This window comes from Solanum tuberosum, unplaced genomic scaffold, assembly GCF_000226075.1.
Source record: "Solanum tuberosum cultivar DM 1-3 516 R44 unplaced genomic scaffold, SolTub_3.0 scf00072, whole genome shotgun sequence".
In the NCBI taxonomy this organism is placed as follows: domain Eukaryota; kingdom Viridiplantae; phylum Streptophyta; class Magnoliopsida; order Solanales; family Solanaceae; genus Solanum; species Solanum tuberosum.
Genome location: NW_006238999.1, coordinates 1,613,600 through 1,631,350, shown reverse-complemented (window position 1 = coordinate 1,631,350; position 17,751 = coordinate 1,613,600). Strand labels below are relative to the sequence as shown.

Below are 17,751 nucleotides of genomic sequence, written 5' to 3'. Positions count from 1 at the left end.
CTGTAAACAAAAAAACAAGAAGGGAAACTAGGCCATGGGACTTGTTGATCACCCATTCACCCGTTCAGGTACGTATGTTTCTCCGTAATTGACCTTGGCCCTTTTAGCATCCCCTTGCTACTCTTCTGTGTTATTCACTTGACGGTGTGGGATTATGATATTATTTGCCAAGGAACCAGTGCTAGTCTGTAAAAAAGAGTAATTAACATCTTCAATATCCGAAATAAGCAATACATGCTTAGTTTATACTACTGATTACTCCTGAAGAATCAAAAACGTTAGATCACATCATTAAATAATAGTAATAAACTCGTGTAACGTTCAGGGACAGATTTAGAGTTTAAATTTGATGGTTTCAACTTCTTAAATCTTGTTGAATCTATTGCACTTACGGAATTTCGGATTCAAAGTTTAAAATTTGTCACAATTTTAGAAACTTTTAGGTAGGTATACACCTTGTGTCAAAAATGTTGGATTAAGTTGAACCACTATAAAGCATGCTTCATCCGCCTTGGACACATTAATCATAACAACAGCATATACAAGAGAATGCAATATATGGCTTAACTTGTTATAAAGATTCAATGTGAGTGAAACCAGCAAATAGAGTTAAGCACTACACCAAAAATGATCTTTAGCGGCAATTGATTAACGGCAATAGCTTAATTGCCACTAAATATATATTTTTAGCAGCAAATAGTATTCTTTGTCCCTAAAGCCTATAACGACATTGGATCCATGGCATTTAACTAATGCTAGTAAAGGCTTTAGCACTAGTACTCTTTGTAAATGTGTATATTTATTGCCAATAAAAGTTATTTTTTAGCACTAGTACTCTTTGTAAATGTGTATATTTATTGCCGATAAAAGTTATTTTTGTTGTGGTGAAGGGGGTCATAAATTATTGAGAATGTGCGTACTAATATAATTCACAAGCCTATAAATGAGATACTAGAAAATAGTTGTACTTCGGATTGGGTAGGGGCTGAGCGAACGCAGGCCCCCGCTGCAACAAATTATGACGTAGGCTCGACTACCTGAGCCGACCTTAGGCAGGCACCCCTCCAAAGTGCAATGGAGGTCACCAACCTAGGCCATAGGTCTTATTGATCGCCCATTGACCCTGTCCAGGTAAGTATGTTTCTTCGTTGTCCTTGGCCCTTATTTATAGTATCTCCTCATTACTCTTCTGTTTTATTTACTTAGCGATGTGGGAGTAAGTCATCATTTTTCAATTTTCATCTCAAATTCAACCTTTGCACAAATGCTCATCCAGACTAAGCATTTTCCTTGTTATCTGTATTATAAGAAGAAATGAATAACGAAATAATGAATGGCAAACTTTTTCTTAATCTATTTGAATGATAACAAATAAGAATGCAGTTGTTCTTTTGATAGTGCTTCTGTCATTTTATTTCGACGATAGCATAAACTATAGTCACTTAGAACTCAAGGATAAAGTGGTACGAGCCTATAGAACAGATCCTGTAGTACGATAGTACGGCCGAGAAGAAATGAAGACAGACAAGAATGTAGCAGCAGAGAAACATATATGTAAGATAATGTAGTTTATGAATGATGGCCACTTTGAATTGTCATAGTTCAAGGTATTAGGAGACGCTGCAGCCTGATGCAATAAACGTAAAATAGTTTAAAATGTTCCATGATGACTCCAATGTTTATGAGCTGCTGATTGAGTTGAAAAAATGTTATATGCTTGTTTGCTTAGTTCTAGTCGGAGATATAAGGAAAAAAATGAAGGGTAGTCGAGAACGATCCTTTATGACTCCATGACCCCTGAAAGACCGGTGTGGTTTCTGATCTCCTCAGAACTCCTATAGAACAGATCTTGTTGTACAAGTAAGTTCATGCTAATCAATGTTGTTACAATATAATATGAAGAAATAAAATGATTAGTTTTCCAATTTTGCATAATGTTTTTGTGTTGGATTTTAGGTCTTCTAATATTGATGAATGAAAAGAAAGCCTAAGTTCTCTTACCATAGATTTTTTTTGTTAAAAAGGAACTCGAGCAAGGAAATGGTTTGCACCTATTCAGAAATTCAGAAAAACAAACCATTTTCTGCTCGAGTTCTTCTGTAACCAAAAAAAACAAGAAGGGAAACTAGGCCATGGGCCTTGTTGATCACCCATTGACCCCGTTCAGGTAAGTATGTTTCTCCATAATTGACATTGGCCCTTTTGTTATAGCGTCTCCTTGATACTCTTCTGTCTTATTCACTTGACGGTGTGGGATTATGATATTATTTGCCAAGGAACCAGTGCCCGTCTGTAAAAAAGGGTAATTAACATCCTCAATGTCCGAAAGAAGCATTATGTGCTTAGTTTATACTACTGATAATCAGAGACGTTAGATCACATCATTAAATAATAGAAGTAAATTCGTATAACGTTCAGGGACAGATGTAGAGTTTAAAATTTGATGGTTTCTACTTCTAAAATCTTGTCATTGTCTCATTGAATCTATTGCACTAATGGAATTTCTGATTCAAAGTTTAAAATTTGTCATTTTAGGTAGATATGCACCTTGTGTCGAAAATGTTGGATCAAGTTGAACCCCTAACAAGCATGCTACATCTGCCTCTGGCACATTAATCGAAACAACAGCATATACAAGAGAATACATGAGTAGAGAAACTCTTTGTTCATTCTTTGGTTAAAGCTTCAACACGAATGAATCTCGAGGGGATGATTGATGTAAACAATCCACCTGGCACGTCCCTTCCCGTCCCCACAAAACTGCAAGGAGAAAAAGGAGTTTGTATATTTTCACTCCGGACAAGATACAATGGTTTAACTTGTTCTGAAGATGCAATGTGAGTGAAACCAACAAAAAGAGTTTCGTCTGTTGACAGCCAATGTGACTGAAATCAGCAAAAAGAGTTTAGGGAGTCTGTCTGAGACAGATCATCTACTGCACCATGACTCAAAGGACACGGTGAATGTCAATTACGTTCTAGTCTAGCCTCATGGCCACAATTCATCAGCCAAACTTGGTTTCCTGTCTCCTTAGAAGTCGAGGATAAGGAAGTACGAGCCTATAGAACAGATCCTGTTCAAGTAAGGACATGTCCATCTATGTTGCTGCAACAACATATAAACACGTAGCTTCTATGCTAGCTTACCGCTGTAGGAAAAAAAATGTATACAATTCTATTACTGTCTTCGTGAGTGGACAAATGTGACAAAAAACTACCTAATTTGCAAGTGTGATTTTTATTGAATAGAACTAGGTGATATCATAAATTACAGTCACGAAAAAAATTGTAACTACATACAAAGCATCCTTGAACATCAGGTACAGCTTCCATGCAGCCGCGTAAGTGAACACAGAACGAACAATTTTTTTGCCTTTTACTAAAGAATACCCATGTGCACGCTGCAAATAGTGGCTTACGCCTATTTTTGAAGGGGTTCTATCTATTGAGTGCCCCCTAGAAAAAAGGTACAACTTCCAGGATTTTGAATGATTTCATAGTCATTTCCAAGTTGGCGTAAACCATATTCTGAATAACAAATGTGTGCTCAAGTAATTCATGAAGACTGTAATTAATCAGATGCTTAACAGTTGTGTTTAAAATTGGGTAGGGGCCGCGCGAACGCAGGCCCCCACTGCAACAAATTATGACGTAGGCTCGGCCACTTGGGCCGACCTTAGATAGGCACCCCTCCAAAGTGCAATGGAGGTCACCAACCTAGGCCATGGGTCTTATTGATCGCCAATTGACCCCGTCCAGGTAAGTATGTTTCTCGGTTGTACTTGGCCCTATTTTATAGTATCTCCTCATTACTCTTCTGTTTTCTTCACTTAGCGATGTGGGAGTAAGTCATCATTTTTCAATTTTCATTTCGAATTGAAATTTCAATTTATTGAACATCCATCAGTTATCACATCTGCTATGTATTTTAACCTTTGCACAAATACTCATCCACACAATGCATTTTCCTTGTGAATGCAGTTGTTCTTTTAATAGTCCTTCTGTCATATACAAAGCCTCCTTGAGCATCAGGTACTATTTCCCATGGTCGATCGTGCCAATCAATGTTGCTACAATGTAATATGAAGAAATAAAATGATTAGCTTCCCAATTTTGCATTAGGTATTGACATGTTTTTGTGTTGGATTTTAGGTCTGCTAATATTGATAAATGAAAAAGAAAACCTAAGTTTTCTTACCATAGATTTTTTTTGTTAAAAAGGAACCTGCGAAAGAAGATGGTTTGCACCCGATTCAGAAAAACAAACCATTTTCTACGCAAGTTCTTCTGTAACCAAAAAAAATAAGAAGGGAAACTAGGCCATGGGCCTTGTTGATCACTCATTCACCTCGTTCAGGTAAGTATGTTTCTCCGTAATTGACCTTGGCCTTTTTTTAATAGCATCTCCTTTCTACTCTTCTGTCTTATTCACTTGACGGTGTGGGATTATGATATTATTTGCCAAGGAACCAGTGCTAGTCTACAAAAAAGAGTAATTAACATCCTCAATGTCCGAAAGAAGCAATACGTGTGCTTAGTTTATACTACTGATTACTCCTGAAGAATCAGAAACTTTAGATCACATCATTAAATAATAGAAGTAAATTCGTATAACGATGGTGGAGGGCCAGATTTGGAGTTCAAATTTGATGGTTTCAACTTCTTAAATCTTGTCATTGTTTCATTGAATCTATTGCACTTATGGAATCTCGGATTCAAAGTTTAAAATTTGTCACAATTTTATAAACTTTTAGATAGATATACACCTTTTTGTCGAAAATGTTGGATCAAGCTGAACCATGTGCAAGAATGCTACATCCGCCTCTGACACATTAATCAAAACAGCATATACAAGAGAATACAATATATGGCTTAACTTGCTTTGAAGATTCAATGTGAGTGAAACCAGCAAATAGAGTCGAGCACTACACCAAAAATGATCTTTAGCGGCAATTTAACGGCAATAGCTTAATTGCCACTAAATATGTATTTTTAGCAGCAATTAGTATTCTTTGTAATTGTCGCTAAATCCTATAGCAACATTGGATCCAATGACATTTAACTAATGCCGGTAAAGGCGTTAACATTCTTTGTTAATGTGTACATCTATTACCGTTAAAAGTTGTTTTTCTTTAGTGAAGGGAGTTTGTCAGACAACTTTTAGACTATCTCAGGTACGAAAAATAAGGCTGAGAACGATTATCTATGACTCCATGACCCCGAAAGACCATGGAGGCTGCTAATCACACTCTTTTGTGTAGTACTTCAAGTGTTTTGATAATCCTCACAAATGTCAGGACCTGGTCCTAGGCAGAGTAGCTCTCGTCCAAATCCAATATGGTGAACAGTTGTAAAGCTGTCCTTGTCAGGCTAGTTGGTGAGAAGGACAGTGTACTTCTCCAATGAGAATGGATGAGGTTGTTTGTTCAGTGGACAATACTTCTTGGTGATTGATATATCCAAGTGAATAAACAACATAGGAACTAATTCAGTAAAAAAGGTGTTTTTTGTCTTTCAAGAACTCAAGTTTTAAGAACTTTCACGACAAGGGACCTGATAGAGTGAACAGAAGCAATCTTGTAGTGTTGATGTTTTAAATGCTTGTATTGTGCTAAAATTGTAGGATTTGTTTCTCATCTATAAAGAAACGTATCAAGTGTTTTCTTGGTTACTGTTTGTAGGAACACAGTTAGAGTTAATTGTGTTAAGTAATAGAGTTATTACTTAGTGTGATTTTAATCTCATTTGTTGTATTTGAAGTTTGTATTCACTCTTGCTTGTGATTAGTGAAAACAGTTGAAAATCATGTATGACAGGTCATGATTTTATGCTTCTTTTCAATAATCACAAGCCTGTCAAATGAGATACAAGAAAACAGTTGTATTTTGAATTTGGTAGGGGCCGCGCGAACGCAGGCCCCCGCTGTAACAAATTATGACGTAGGCTCGACCACTTGGGCCGACCTTAGGAAGGCACCCCTCCAAAGTGCAATGGAGGTCACCAACCTAGGCCATAGGTCTTATTGATCGCCCATTGACCCCGTCCAGGTAAGTATGTTTCTCAGTTGTCCTTGACCCTATTTTATAGCATCTCCTCATTAATCTTCTGTTTTCTTCACTTAGCGATGTGGGAGTAAGTCATCATTTTCAATTTTCATTTCGAATTGAATTTCAATTTACTGAACTATCACATTTGCTATGTATTTTAACCTTTGCATAAATACTCATCCAGCCTATGCATTTTCCTTGTGAATGCAGTTATTCTTTTGATAGTCCTTCTGTCATTTTATTTCGACGATAGCATAAACTATAGTCACAAAAAAAATTGTAACTACCTACAAAGCCTTCTTGAGCATCAGGTACAACTTCCATGCAGCCACGCAGTGAGCACAGAGTGAACTATTCTTTTGCTTTTTACTAAAGAATAATGTGTACACCCTCCAAATAGTGGCATATGCCTATTTTTGAATGATTCCATAGTCATTTCCAAGTTGGCGTAAACCAGATTCTGAATAACCAATGTACCAAGAGCTCACCTTCATTACAAGAAAAGCGTTTGGGGTTCTGCAGAACCTGTAACTTCAAGTGTAAATAAAATGTTATATGCATGTTTTGCTTAGTTATTGTCAGTGATAAGAGTGAAATAAAATGAAGGGTAGTCGAGAACGATCCTCTATGGCTCCATGACCCCTGAAAGGCCACGAAGGATGTTAATCACGAGCTGATCCCATGGTCGGTCGTGCCAATCAATGTTGCTACAATGTAATATGAAGAAATCAAATGATTAGTTTTCCAATTTTGGATTAGGTATTGACATGTTTTTGTGTTGGATTTTAGGTCCGCTAATATTGATGAATGAAAAGATAACCTAAGTTTTCTTACCATAAAGAACTTGAGGAGGAAAATTGTTTGCGGTATTCAGAAATTCAGAAAAAGAAACAATTTTCTACTCAAGTTCTTCTATAACCAAAAAAAATAAGAAGGGAAACTAGGCCATGGGCCTTGTTGATCACTCATTGACCTCGTTCAGGTTAGTATGTTTCTCCGTAATTGACCTTGGCCCTTTTTTTATAGCGTCTCCTTGCTACACTTCTGTCTTATTCACTTGACGGTGTGGGATTATGATATTATTTGCCAAGGAACCAATGCTAGTCTACAAAAAAGAGTAATTAACATCCTCAATGTCCGAAAGAAGCAATACGTGTGCTTAGTTTATACTACTGATTACTCCTGAAGAATCAGAAACTTTAGATCACATCATTAAATAATAGAAGTAAATTCGTATAACGATGGTGGAGGGCCAGATTTAGAGTTTAAATTTGATGGTTTCAACTTCTTAAATCTTGTCATTGTTTCATTGAATCTATTACTCTTATGGAATCTCGGATTCAAAGTTTAAAATTTGTCACAATTTTATAAACTTTTATATAGATATACACCTTTTTGTCGAAAATGTTGGATCAAGCTGAACCATGAGCAAGCATGCTACATCCGCCTCTGACACATTAATCGAAACAACATATACAAGAGAATACAATATATGGCTTAACTTGTTTTGAAGATTCAATGTGAGTGAAACCAGCAAATAGAGTTGAGCACTACACCAAAAATGATCTTTAGCGGCAATTTAACGGCAATAGCTTAATTGCCGCTAAATATGTATTTTTAGCGGCAATTAGTATTCTTTGTAATTGTCGCTAAATCCTATAGCAACATTGGATCCAATGGCATTTAACTAATGCCAGTAAAGGCTTTAACATTCTTTGTTAATGTGTACATTTATTACCGTTAAAAGTTGTTTTTGCTTTAGTGAAGGGAGTCTGTCAGACAACTTCTAGACTATCTCAGGCACGAACAATCAGGCTGAGAACGATTATCTATGACTCCATGACCCCGAAAGACCATGGAGGCTGATAATCACACTCTTTTGTGTAGTACTTCAAGTGTTATGATGATCCTCACAAATGTCGGGATGTGGTCCTAGGCAGAGTAGCTCTCGTCCAAGCCCAATATGGTGAACAGTTGTAAAGTTGTCCTTGTCAAGCTGGTTGGTGAGAAGGACAGTGTACTTCTCCAATGAGAATGGACGAGGTTGTTTGTTCAGTGGACAATACTTCTTGGTGATTGATATATCCAAGTGAACAAACAACATAGGAACTAATTCAGTAAAAAAGGTGTTTTTTGTCTTTCAAGAACTCAAGCTTTAAGAACTCTCACCACAAGGGACCTGATAGAGTGAACATAAGCAATCTTGTAGTGTTGATGTTTTGAATGCTTGTATTGTGCTGAAATTGTAGGATTCATTTCTCATCTATAAAGAAACGTATCAAGTGTTTTCGTGGTTACTGTTTGTAGGAACACATTTAGAGTTAATTGTGTGTCTTACGAGTTGAAGTCTATATTAATGAGAGTTAGTTAATATAGTGGGCAATGGAGGCATTGCTTTGGCTCAGTTAAGTAATAGAGTTATTACTTAGTGTGATTTTAATCTCATTTGTTGTATTTGAAGTTTGTATTCACTTTAGCTTGTGATTAGTGAAAACAGTTGAAAATCATGTATGACAGGTCGTGGTGAAAACAGTTGAAAATCATGTACGACAGGTCGTGGTTTTATGCTTCTTTTCAATAATCACAAGCCTGTCAAGTACAAGAAAACAGTTGTATTTTGAATTTGGTAGGGGCCGCGCGAACGCAGGCCCCCGCTGTAACAAATTATGACGTAGGCTCGACCACTTGGGCCGACCTTAGGAAGGCACCCCTCCAACGTGCAATGGAGGTCACCAACCTAGGCCATAGGTCTTATTGATCGCCCATTGACCCCGTCCAGGTAAGTATGTTTCTCAGTTGTCCTTGACCCTATTTTATAGCATCTCCTCATTAATCTTCTGTTTTCTTCACTTAGCGATGTGGGAGTAAGTCATCATTTTTCAATTTTCATTTCGAATTGAATTTCAATTTACTGAACTTCCATCAGTTATCACATTTAACCTTTGCACAAATGCTCATCCAGACTAAGCATTTTCCTTGTTATCTGTATTATAAGAAGAAATGAATAACAAATAAGAATGCAGTTGTTCTTTTGATAGTGTTTCTGTCATTTTATTTCCACAATAGCATAAACTATAGTCACTTAGAACTCAAGGATACAGTGGTACGAGCCTATAGAACAGATTTTGTAGTACAATAGTACGTCCGAGAAGAAATGAAGACAGACAAGAATGTAGCAGCAGAGATACATTTTTAGATGTTATATGCTTCTTTGCCTACTCGGTGATAAAAGAAAAAAAATGAAGGGTAGTCGAGAACGATCCTCTATGGCTCCATCACCCCTGAAAGGCCACAGAGGGTTTGGTCCATGGCCGCGGTTTCTCCTTAGTACAACATGGTCTCCTTAGTAAGGTTGTGCTAATCAATGTTGCTACAATGTAATATGAAGAAATCAAATGATTAGTTTTCCAATTTTGGATTAGGTATTGACATGTTTTTGTGTTGGATTTTAGGTCTGCTAATATTGATGAATGAAAAGATAACCTAAGTTTTCTTACAATAGATTTCTTTTGTTAGAAAGAACTTGAGCAAGAAAATTGTTTGCGGTATTCAGAAATTCAGAAAAACAAACAATTTTCTACTCAAGTTCTTCTGTAACCAAAAAAAATAAGTAGGAAAACTAGGCCATGGGCCTTGTTGATCACTCATTGACCTCGTTCAGGTAAGTATGTTTCTCCGTAATTGACCTTGGCCCTTTTATTTATGCGATGAAATCAGCAAAAAGAGTTAAGGAGTCTGTCAGACAGCCATGAGACCATCTCAAGCCGGTAAACCAGGTTGAGAACGATCATCTACTGCACCATGACCCCGAAAGGCCATGGAGGCTGTCAATCACGCTCGAGTCTCATGGCCATGATTCATCCACCAGACTTGGTTTCCTGTCTCCTTAGAAATCAAGGATTCAGTGGTACGAGCCTATAGAACAGATCCTGTTCAAGTAAGGTCGTATCCATCTATGTTGCTGCATTGTAATATAAAGACTTGGCTGCCTGGCTAGCTTATCGGTGTGGGAAGAGAGGCCAAAAAAATAGAGTATTTAATTTTTTTCCTGTCATTATGAGTCGTTAACACTTCGAATGAAGCTTCCTTTTGTTAGAAGATTTATATTCTTTAGTTCCTAAGGAGTCATTTGGTTTGAATTCAAGTTATTATGAATAAGTTATGCTGAGACTATTTTTTATCGAGTGTTTGATTTGTTGTATCAAAAATAATATGCATTGCATAAATTTTAAGAAAAAGTTATTTATTTACAAAAATACCCTTCATAAATGTGAAAAGTAATGTATAAAAGGGTTTTGAAGGAATATCTTTGTCATTTACGGATATCCCGGAATTACTATACATCCAAGGAGAGGGATAACTTTTCGGTACTAATTATTAATCTCGGAATAAGTTATTCAAACTTGCCAACCAAACAACAAATTAAGTAGCACTATAATTTCATGTGCTTAAGTAATTCATAAAGACTATAATTGATGAGGTGCTTAACAGTTGCATATTGAATTGGGTAGGGGCGCGCGAACACAGGCCCCGCTGCAACAAATTATGACGAAGGCTCAACTATTTGAGCCAACCTTAGGCAGGCACCCCTACAAAGTGCAATGGAGGTAAGATCTGCATATACGCTCTATCCTAAAATAGCCGAGGATTAAGCTAGACTCAAAATAACAGTACTATTATTGTTCTAGTCATCTCCTGAAAGTTCTAGATAGTGTTCGATTTCGGTGGATATTACGTCCCTCCCTCCACTCTCCTCCAAATACCCTTCATCTAAACGTATTCAAATCATGACATGCGCTTAACCCACACATCTACACTCTTACCACTAGACAAAAATTATCACCCATTCTACTAGTAGTTGAAACAAATATTGTCCTAAACCCACAATCAAATGCTGAATGATTCAGTCATTACTGATTGTTGCTGCCCTACTTATTCAACCATATAGCTAGTCAGAATATTGATCAAACAAATTCACCCATTGCAACAATATAGAACAGTAGTCTAATAAACCCATTGCAACAATATAGAACAGTAGTCTAATAACATATCCAACGTAATCCCACAAGTGAGGTCTAAAAAGGGAGGTGTATACGCAGTCGTACCCCAACCTTGTGAAGGTAGAGAGGTTGTTTCCGATGGAAACTCGGCTCAAGTAAAGCATATCAACATCAGATTGAAAAGGAAAAACAGCAGTGAAGAATGGTTTGGAACCAACAGGCAACAGCAGTTTTGATAATCATTGGCACAAAGGCAATGTACAGAATGAAAGGGGTAAAACAACTATAGCTTAAGAACTATTTTGATGCCTAAACTGGCTTTGAAATTTCTAATTTCTAAGTCATGGCCAATGTACAATGAAAAGTCAAGTCGGCCAATTGCCTCTAACGGTCATCGGGTGTTGCAGCAACTACATGTACATTCAGGTGATCCACCTCTGACAACTTCTAAAAGCAGCCTCCTGCAGAAGAGAGACACAAAATAACCGGTCAGTTAGGGTGATGGTAAAGTAAACAGACGATCTTGAGCCTTACTCAACCACAGTTTGCTCACGAGATGAGGAGTGCTCAAGACCATATAACGGAGACAACAACAGCTAGTTCTCTCGACCAATGTATGAAAATAAACACCCTCCCCCCTATCCTCGCACCCACGCCCAAGACTAGACATGTGAAACATAGAAAATAAGGGGGATCAATATGGGTAAATCAAGTAATAGGAATTGAGTCTCACACTGATATCATATAAAGAAACGTGTAAAGACTACAGTTAACATATTAAAACATACTGTTTTTAACTCCTCAGATCCAAGAAATGCAAGCAAACTCCCACATTGAATGATCGAAAGATAACATCACCATCTAAATCTAAAGAATTCTCTTCTTTTTTTTAATACAGATTGAAAGAATCACCTAGTGATTTTGCCTCCGGAGGAATATGAATCTGAGACAACTCACTTCATTAACCACTAGGCCACACCCTTGGCGTAGAATTTTCTTTTTAAATGACAACCATGAAGAATTTTTTTCCCAAACATCTCAAGCCAAGCTAGATATAGCAGGTACTATATATTTATAGTATTTGGGATACATACCTACACATTATAGTCAAGTGGACTTCACTCAAAAGCCAGGAAAATTATGGAAGCTGAAAATGTACGAAAGAGGAGGTAATCTACTGGAATTCCTGATGTGTCCTTGAACATGTTAGCTTAACCGGGGAACTCAAAAATGCTAGGAGCTCAGCAGGTTCTTCATCTTCTTTCACAACCTATCAAACGCATGTTTAGAGAGAATAAGCATTGAGATAAAACACATCAAACAGTACAACACAAAGCTAGATAATAACCCACCCACCCCAAACCAAATGAAAGAAAACAGAACAGAATAGAAAGGAAGGGGTAGAGCACCACTTGGAAAAATCCAAGCAAAATACACATCATCCTGCAACTTCGTGAGTGCTTATGCCACCAACAATTCGGGAAAGCTATTAACTGATACTGATCTTAATTAATTAAATAGAAGAATGAATTGTATAGACATGTTATATTAGCATCTTCTGTTTTTCCACGCATATAATATGCAGTTTCAACTCTGAATCTAGCAACGTTGGCAAAATGTTCTATTCGACTAGTGTGGCAATGGGGCCAGAACGACAGCAAAATCTAAAACCCTGATCAGGCATCACACAAGAAAATATAACTTGCACTAAATTAACTAAAAAATAAGAGAAGGTCAAAGGCAAAGTATGAAGAGCATTTCCTGATTCTAGCCACATACTAAATTTCATTTTTTTTCCATTTTGTTTTTGTGAATGTTACATCTGAAACATAGAAGAACCCATTTATCAAATACTATGAGCAGCTATAAAAAACCATATATGAGCGGCTCTAGAACTTAGATCAAGAAAAGCAACAATAGTACAAGAGTATGAAATAGTGATATACCTCAATGTTGGTATCATTTGGCAGAACCATTCGATGAAGAACATCTGTAGCAGCCTGTTTCCAGTCAATCTCCCCTGGATCACCAAGCCCTTTGCACCTTACCTTCCGAATCTTGCTAATCTCACAAATAAAAGACCTTCCTACCCAAACATACACAGCTCTACCTGCATCTTTTCCAGAACCTGAAGTTGGAATAATGAAAATATATGCACCTTTAGAATCCAAATCATCAATGCTACAAATAGCAAGTTTCTCCAAGCTGGGCCAACGATATACAACATGCTCCACTACGTTACAAGATGCTCCACCAGTATCCACAACACCATTTAACATAGCCGTGCTCCTTTCATTGCATGGTATTTTCTCCAAATATTCATGAAAGCCACTAAAAACAGCAGGTTCTTTATCAGATGGAATACCAATGCCTAAAATATCCAAAGAACTATGCAATTCATCCATTTTACACTCAATTATCTCTTGTGGGGAATGTAAAATCTCAGCCGCAGTCGCTGCTTCATTAAAAGACTCATTTGTCACTTCTGATATGCCAATGTCACCTTGGTCATTGGCAACACTCTTCAAATGACCTGCTTTACTCTCAAAATCATCAGTAAGCAATGGCAGCTTGAGACCCTTCGACAAACTACCTCTCCGCTCCGCAATAGAGAGGGGAAACTTTTTAGACAGCGGAGGAGCTGTTTGTGAAGAAGTCTGGGAAGTGAAGTTGACATCAATATACTTTGAAGTTTTAGATATGGACTGTGGAGAAATCTTGGAAGGGAGAACAGACACACTGGAGTTAGATGGAGTTGAAGAAGCTAAATCTGCACAAGAGATAACTGAAGGTGACACAACTGGAGAATCAGAAAGACATTTTGAATTGATGCTTGAATCAGACGAGATGGAGTCTGGCGAGAGATAAGGAGGTGATGAGGCTGATGATGAAGAAGATGTTGAAGATAAGGATATTGTAGTTGGTGAGGGTGAACACAAAGACGATGACGACAACATAGAAGAAGAAGAATGTAGTTGTTTAGTTGCACAATTGTCTCTCGTTATAAACATAGAATCAGGATAGACTCTAGAGATACCTGACTTTGTTGAAAAGACAAAATCCCTCATATTTGCCGATACAAATTTTCGCCTTAGCATGCTCCAAGAACTTTCTCTAACTGGAAGGTGGGTTTCATGCTCAGTCTCACACGACGCAAAAGGAGGAACAAAGCCACCTGAAGTAGCTTTTTGGAAAATCTCAAAGTCAACATCGTAATTATCCACCTTTCTTTCCCCTGGACAAACCTTACTTGATGACTCAACAACATCCCCTCCATTCTTTAATTTGTCCATCAATGGCAGGAAATTGGAGAAAGCGTCCCAGAAGTACAGAGGTTCCTCACCTTCCATAACTGTTATGATAGGGCCCTGCACTTTCTCATAACGAACAATCTGGCAAACAGCCCCTCTGGCATCTCTCTCCATGATTGCTTCACATTTCTTACCAATCCAAACATATATTGAAGAAGGTATATGTATAATAAACGCACCTCTAGAATCTAATGCTGACGGTGAGGGATCATTTAACATTTTTGGGACGAGATGCAAAGGATCGTATGGTGAATGAGGTGCGACTCGGTACAACCTTAATAATGAACTTGGGCTCAAAGGAGAAGCATGAACCCTTTTTTGGCATTGTAACAACTGACAAGCAAAACCCATATTTGGATCCGCAATACCCCTTGCTGCCTTTACATACTCGAAGGCGTCATCAAAACTTTGTCCTTCTCTCCACATACGATAAGCAATAACCAACGAGGTTGACCGAGAGACCCCTTGGCAGCAATGAACAAAAATCTTTCCATGTTGCTCCCTGACATCTTCAAAGTAGTCAAAAACATCATAGAGAATACTAGTAATATCTTCTGACGGGCTATCCTGCAACCACAAAGTCCGGTATACGAAATCAGACTTGAAATACTCGGGGCATACAAACCCCACACAGTTAAGAACATGGGTAATCCCATTTTGTTTTAGTATATCCTTATCTCTTGCCACTGCATCCCCACCAAGATAAATGTGTTCAGCCACCTTTGAACACTCTTTATCGAAGAAAGCAATTTTTTCTCTTCTCACAAGCCCACCATTAGCCTCTGGATTTTTATGTATGTTTGACAAATCTAGCTTAAGCCTCTCACTGTTGCTGTGTGAATCCCTCCCACTGGGGGTGGCAGGAAGTGGCCACTCTCCAATATCATCAGATCCTGCTCTCGGCCACTCATCTAAACTTCTACGAGCAATTGCTAATGGCTGCAACGGTGGCAGACACGACCTAGCCTTGAAACTATGTTGTGACCTAGGAGTTAAAGGCCTCCGACTGTGAGAACTATTACTTCCATTTGGGTCCAAGCCATCTTTTTCCATATCTGGGTTAAGCGGAGGCAGTGAAGTCCTCGAAGACGACCAAGATGCTGACCGCCAGTACATTCTCCGACCATTTGCAAGTTGACATTGTTCCTGAGAACCATCAGCTCCACCAGCTGACGCATCTTCCTTTCCCGGCATTCCGACAATCAAAACTAGGGACAAACTCTAACTGCCACAGTGAAACTTCAGATACAAAATTCCCTAAGAACTTTTAAATTTCTGATTTTGAAGTTCACATCCAGTAAAACTAACCCGAAAAACCACCAAGTCAGACCCACCCCAAGTAAACCGAACTAAACAAAACTAAAGTTCCACAAATTTCACCTGCAAAAGTGTTGAACAAAAAACAAAAAAAAAACAAGTCAAACAAAGTCAAAATACTCCACACAACCAACAACAACATACGCAACAACGTCCCATCCCCAAAGTGGAGTCTTGGGAGGGTAGAGTGTACGCAACCCTTACCCCTACCCCCAAAGATAAAGAGGTCATTTCTGATAGACCCTCAGCTCAAGACTCCACACAACCATTTACTGAATATCAACCAAACAATCAACTAGTTCTTGCGAGGGTAGAGTGTACACAAACCTTACCCCTACCCCAAAGATAAAGAGGTCGTTTCCAATAAACCCTCAGCTCAAGGCACACAACCAATTACCAAAAAATCAACCAAACAATCAAACTAAACTTCAACAACAAAACTAGTCAGGTCAGCTATATTCACCTTTATATACCCATTTTGCTCTATTTAAACCCCCTTCACTCCAACATAACTACACAATCAAAACCACCCCATAAAAAACAAATCTTTCACAAATCTGAGATTCAGAACCTAGCAGCATAACACATAAACAACAGTAACTAACCAAGATCTAAAAAACCCACACTCAAAAAAACACAAAAATTCAAGAAAACACCATATCTTTAAAGGATTCAAAAACCCCAAGTGTTAAAAGTAAGTGTACAGTCTCTAAGTGAATCCATACAAAAAAAAAAAAAAAAAAAAAAACCCAATTTATGCTATGTATAGGAAGACAGAAAAAAGGGAAAATCTTGGATTTATAACTTACTGAACATAAATAAAAGTTACCATCATTGAGAAAGAGACTCACAAGAACAAATTTTTGCCAAGGAAGTGTGTGAAGAGTATAAACAAGAACGATGGGAGGTGTAAAAGACTGTAGCAAAACAAAGAAATGATAGAAAGAGGCAAAAAAAAAAAAAGAAGCTATATAGCGGCCCTTTTTTTTTTTCTTTTTTTTTTTCTTTATTTATCTCATTTTACTTCATTGGTATTCAAAACAATTATTCTTACCCGCGGTGGATAGGACTGCTCCTCCTTTGATCGAGTTTTCGAGTTCAAGTTTTAGCTATGAATAAACTGCATGTATTGATGAGTCTCTTTAAAAATGGATTTACGTAGTGTGAATTCAGAATAGTCATGCTCTATTGAGGGGATATAGGACATCAGGTGAGAAATCAAAAAAAATCTTCAAACTTAACCGTCAAAAGCACACCAAACAAGAAATTACGTTTTCGCGCCTTTTATATTTTTAATTATTTATTGTTTTCTTTCTTATATAAACTACGTATCATTTTTTCAGTATAAAAATGTATTTTTGACGTTGAGTTGATCAGCATTTAGAAAGGTAAACTCATTAATACTGACGAAGTGGTTCACTCATAAAAACAGAGTAACGTAAAATGAAATACTAAATTGAGATATTTGAGGAACACTGAATTTAAAACGTTTATACAATTATCTATTATTTAAAAAAAAAAAATAGTGAAGTAAAAATGTCAAAGTAATAGTTAAAAATCAAGTAAATTGAAAAATATATGGGTATTTAAAATTTGTGTAAACTAATTGATCATAATTCTTCAAATTATCAAATTTCTAGTATGCTTATCTAAGAAATTAAACATTACCTGATGAAATTTTGATTCAACTCTATAGACAGTTCTGTTTTGAGAATGAGAGTCTTCTCTCGACTCTACCATTTATATAGGAGTGTAGGATCTGAGTTAAGAATAGAGCAATAACTGAATTGTCCATTATATTTTATTAGATATGCTCGTCATTTATTCGAATGACCTTCTCATAAATAGAAATAGCCTGATTTACGCATTTCATTAATCACGAAAGTTGAATAGAATAAGAAACAAATCAAATTGTCAAATATGAGTCTGGAAAAGGAGAAATTAATTACGGGAGTTTCAATTCAGTAAATTAGTCAATTCAGTTTTGAATTCATTCTTGACTCTGTCACTGGTATAACGTAATTCAAGTAAAAAAAAAGACCGAAGCAGTAAATGAAATAGTCTTTTTTACACTTTA

At 37.2% G+C, this 17,751-nt stretch overlaps 1 protein-coding gene across 3 annotated transcripts; it reads right to left on the bottom strand.

The window, feature by feature from the left end:
- Nucleotides 1-11,252: 11,252 nt before the first annotated feature.
- LOC102602251 (protein-tyrosine-phosphatase MKP1) lies at nucleotides 11,253-16,632 on the bottom strand. Of its 3 annotated transcripts, none has more exons than XM_006345873.2 (4): nucleotides 16,484-16,632; nucleotides 12,993-15,737; nucleotides 12,141-12,316; nucleotides 11,253-11,507 (listed from the first exon to the last, which is right to left on the bottom strand). In XM_006345873.2, the coding sequence occupies exons 2-3, from the start codon at nucleotides 15,549-15,551 to the stop codon at nucleotides 12,221-12,223; spliced, it is 2,655 nt and encodes an 884-aa protein (XP_006345935.1). In that variant the 5' UTR covers nucleotides 15,552-15,737; nucleotides 16,484-16,632; the 3' UTR covers nucleotides 11,253-11,507; nucleotides 12,141-12,220. The 3 variants fall into 3 exon arrangements, with proteins under 3 accessions (XP_006345935.1, XP_015163572.1, XP_006345936.1); XM_015308086.1 differs by having other exon boundaries at nucleotides 16,504-16,632; XM_006345874.2 differs by having other exon boundaries at nucleotides 16,526-16,632.
- Nucleotides 16,633-17,751: the final 1,119 nt, after the last annotated feature.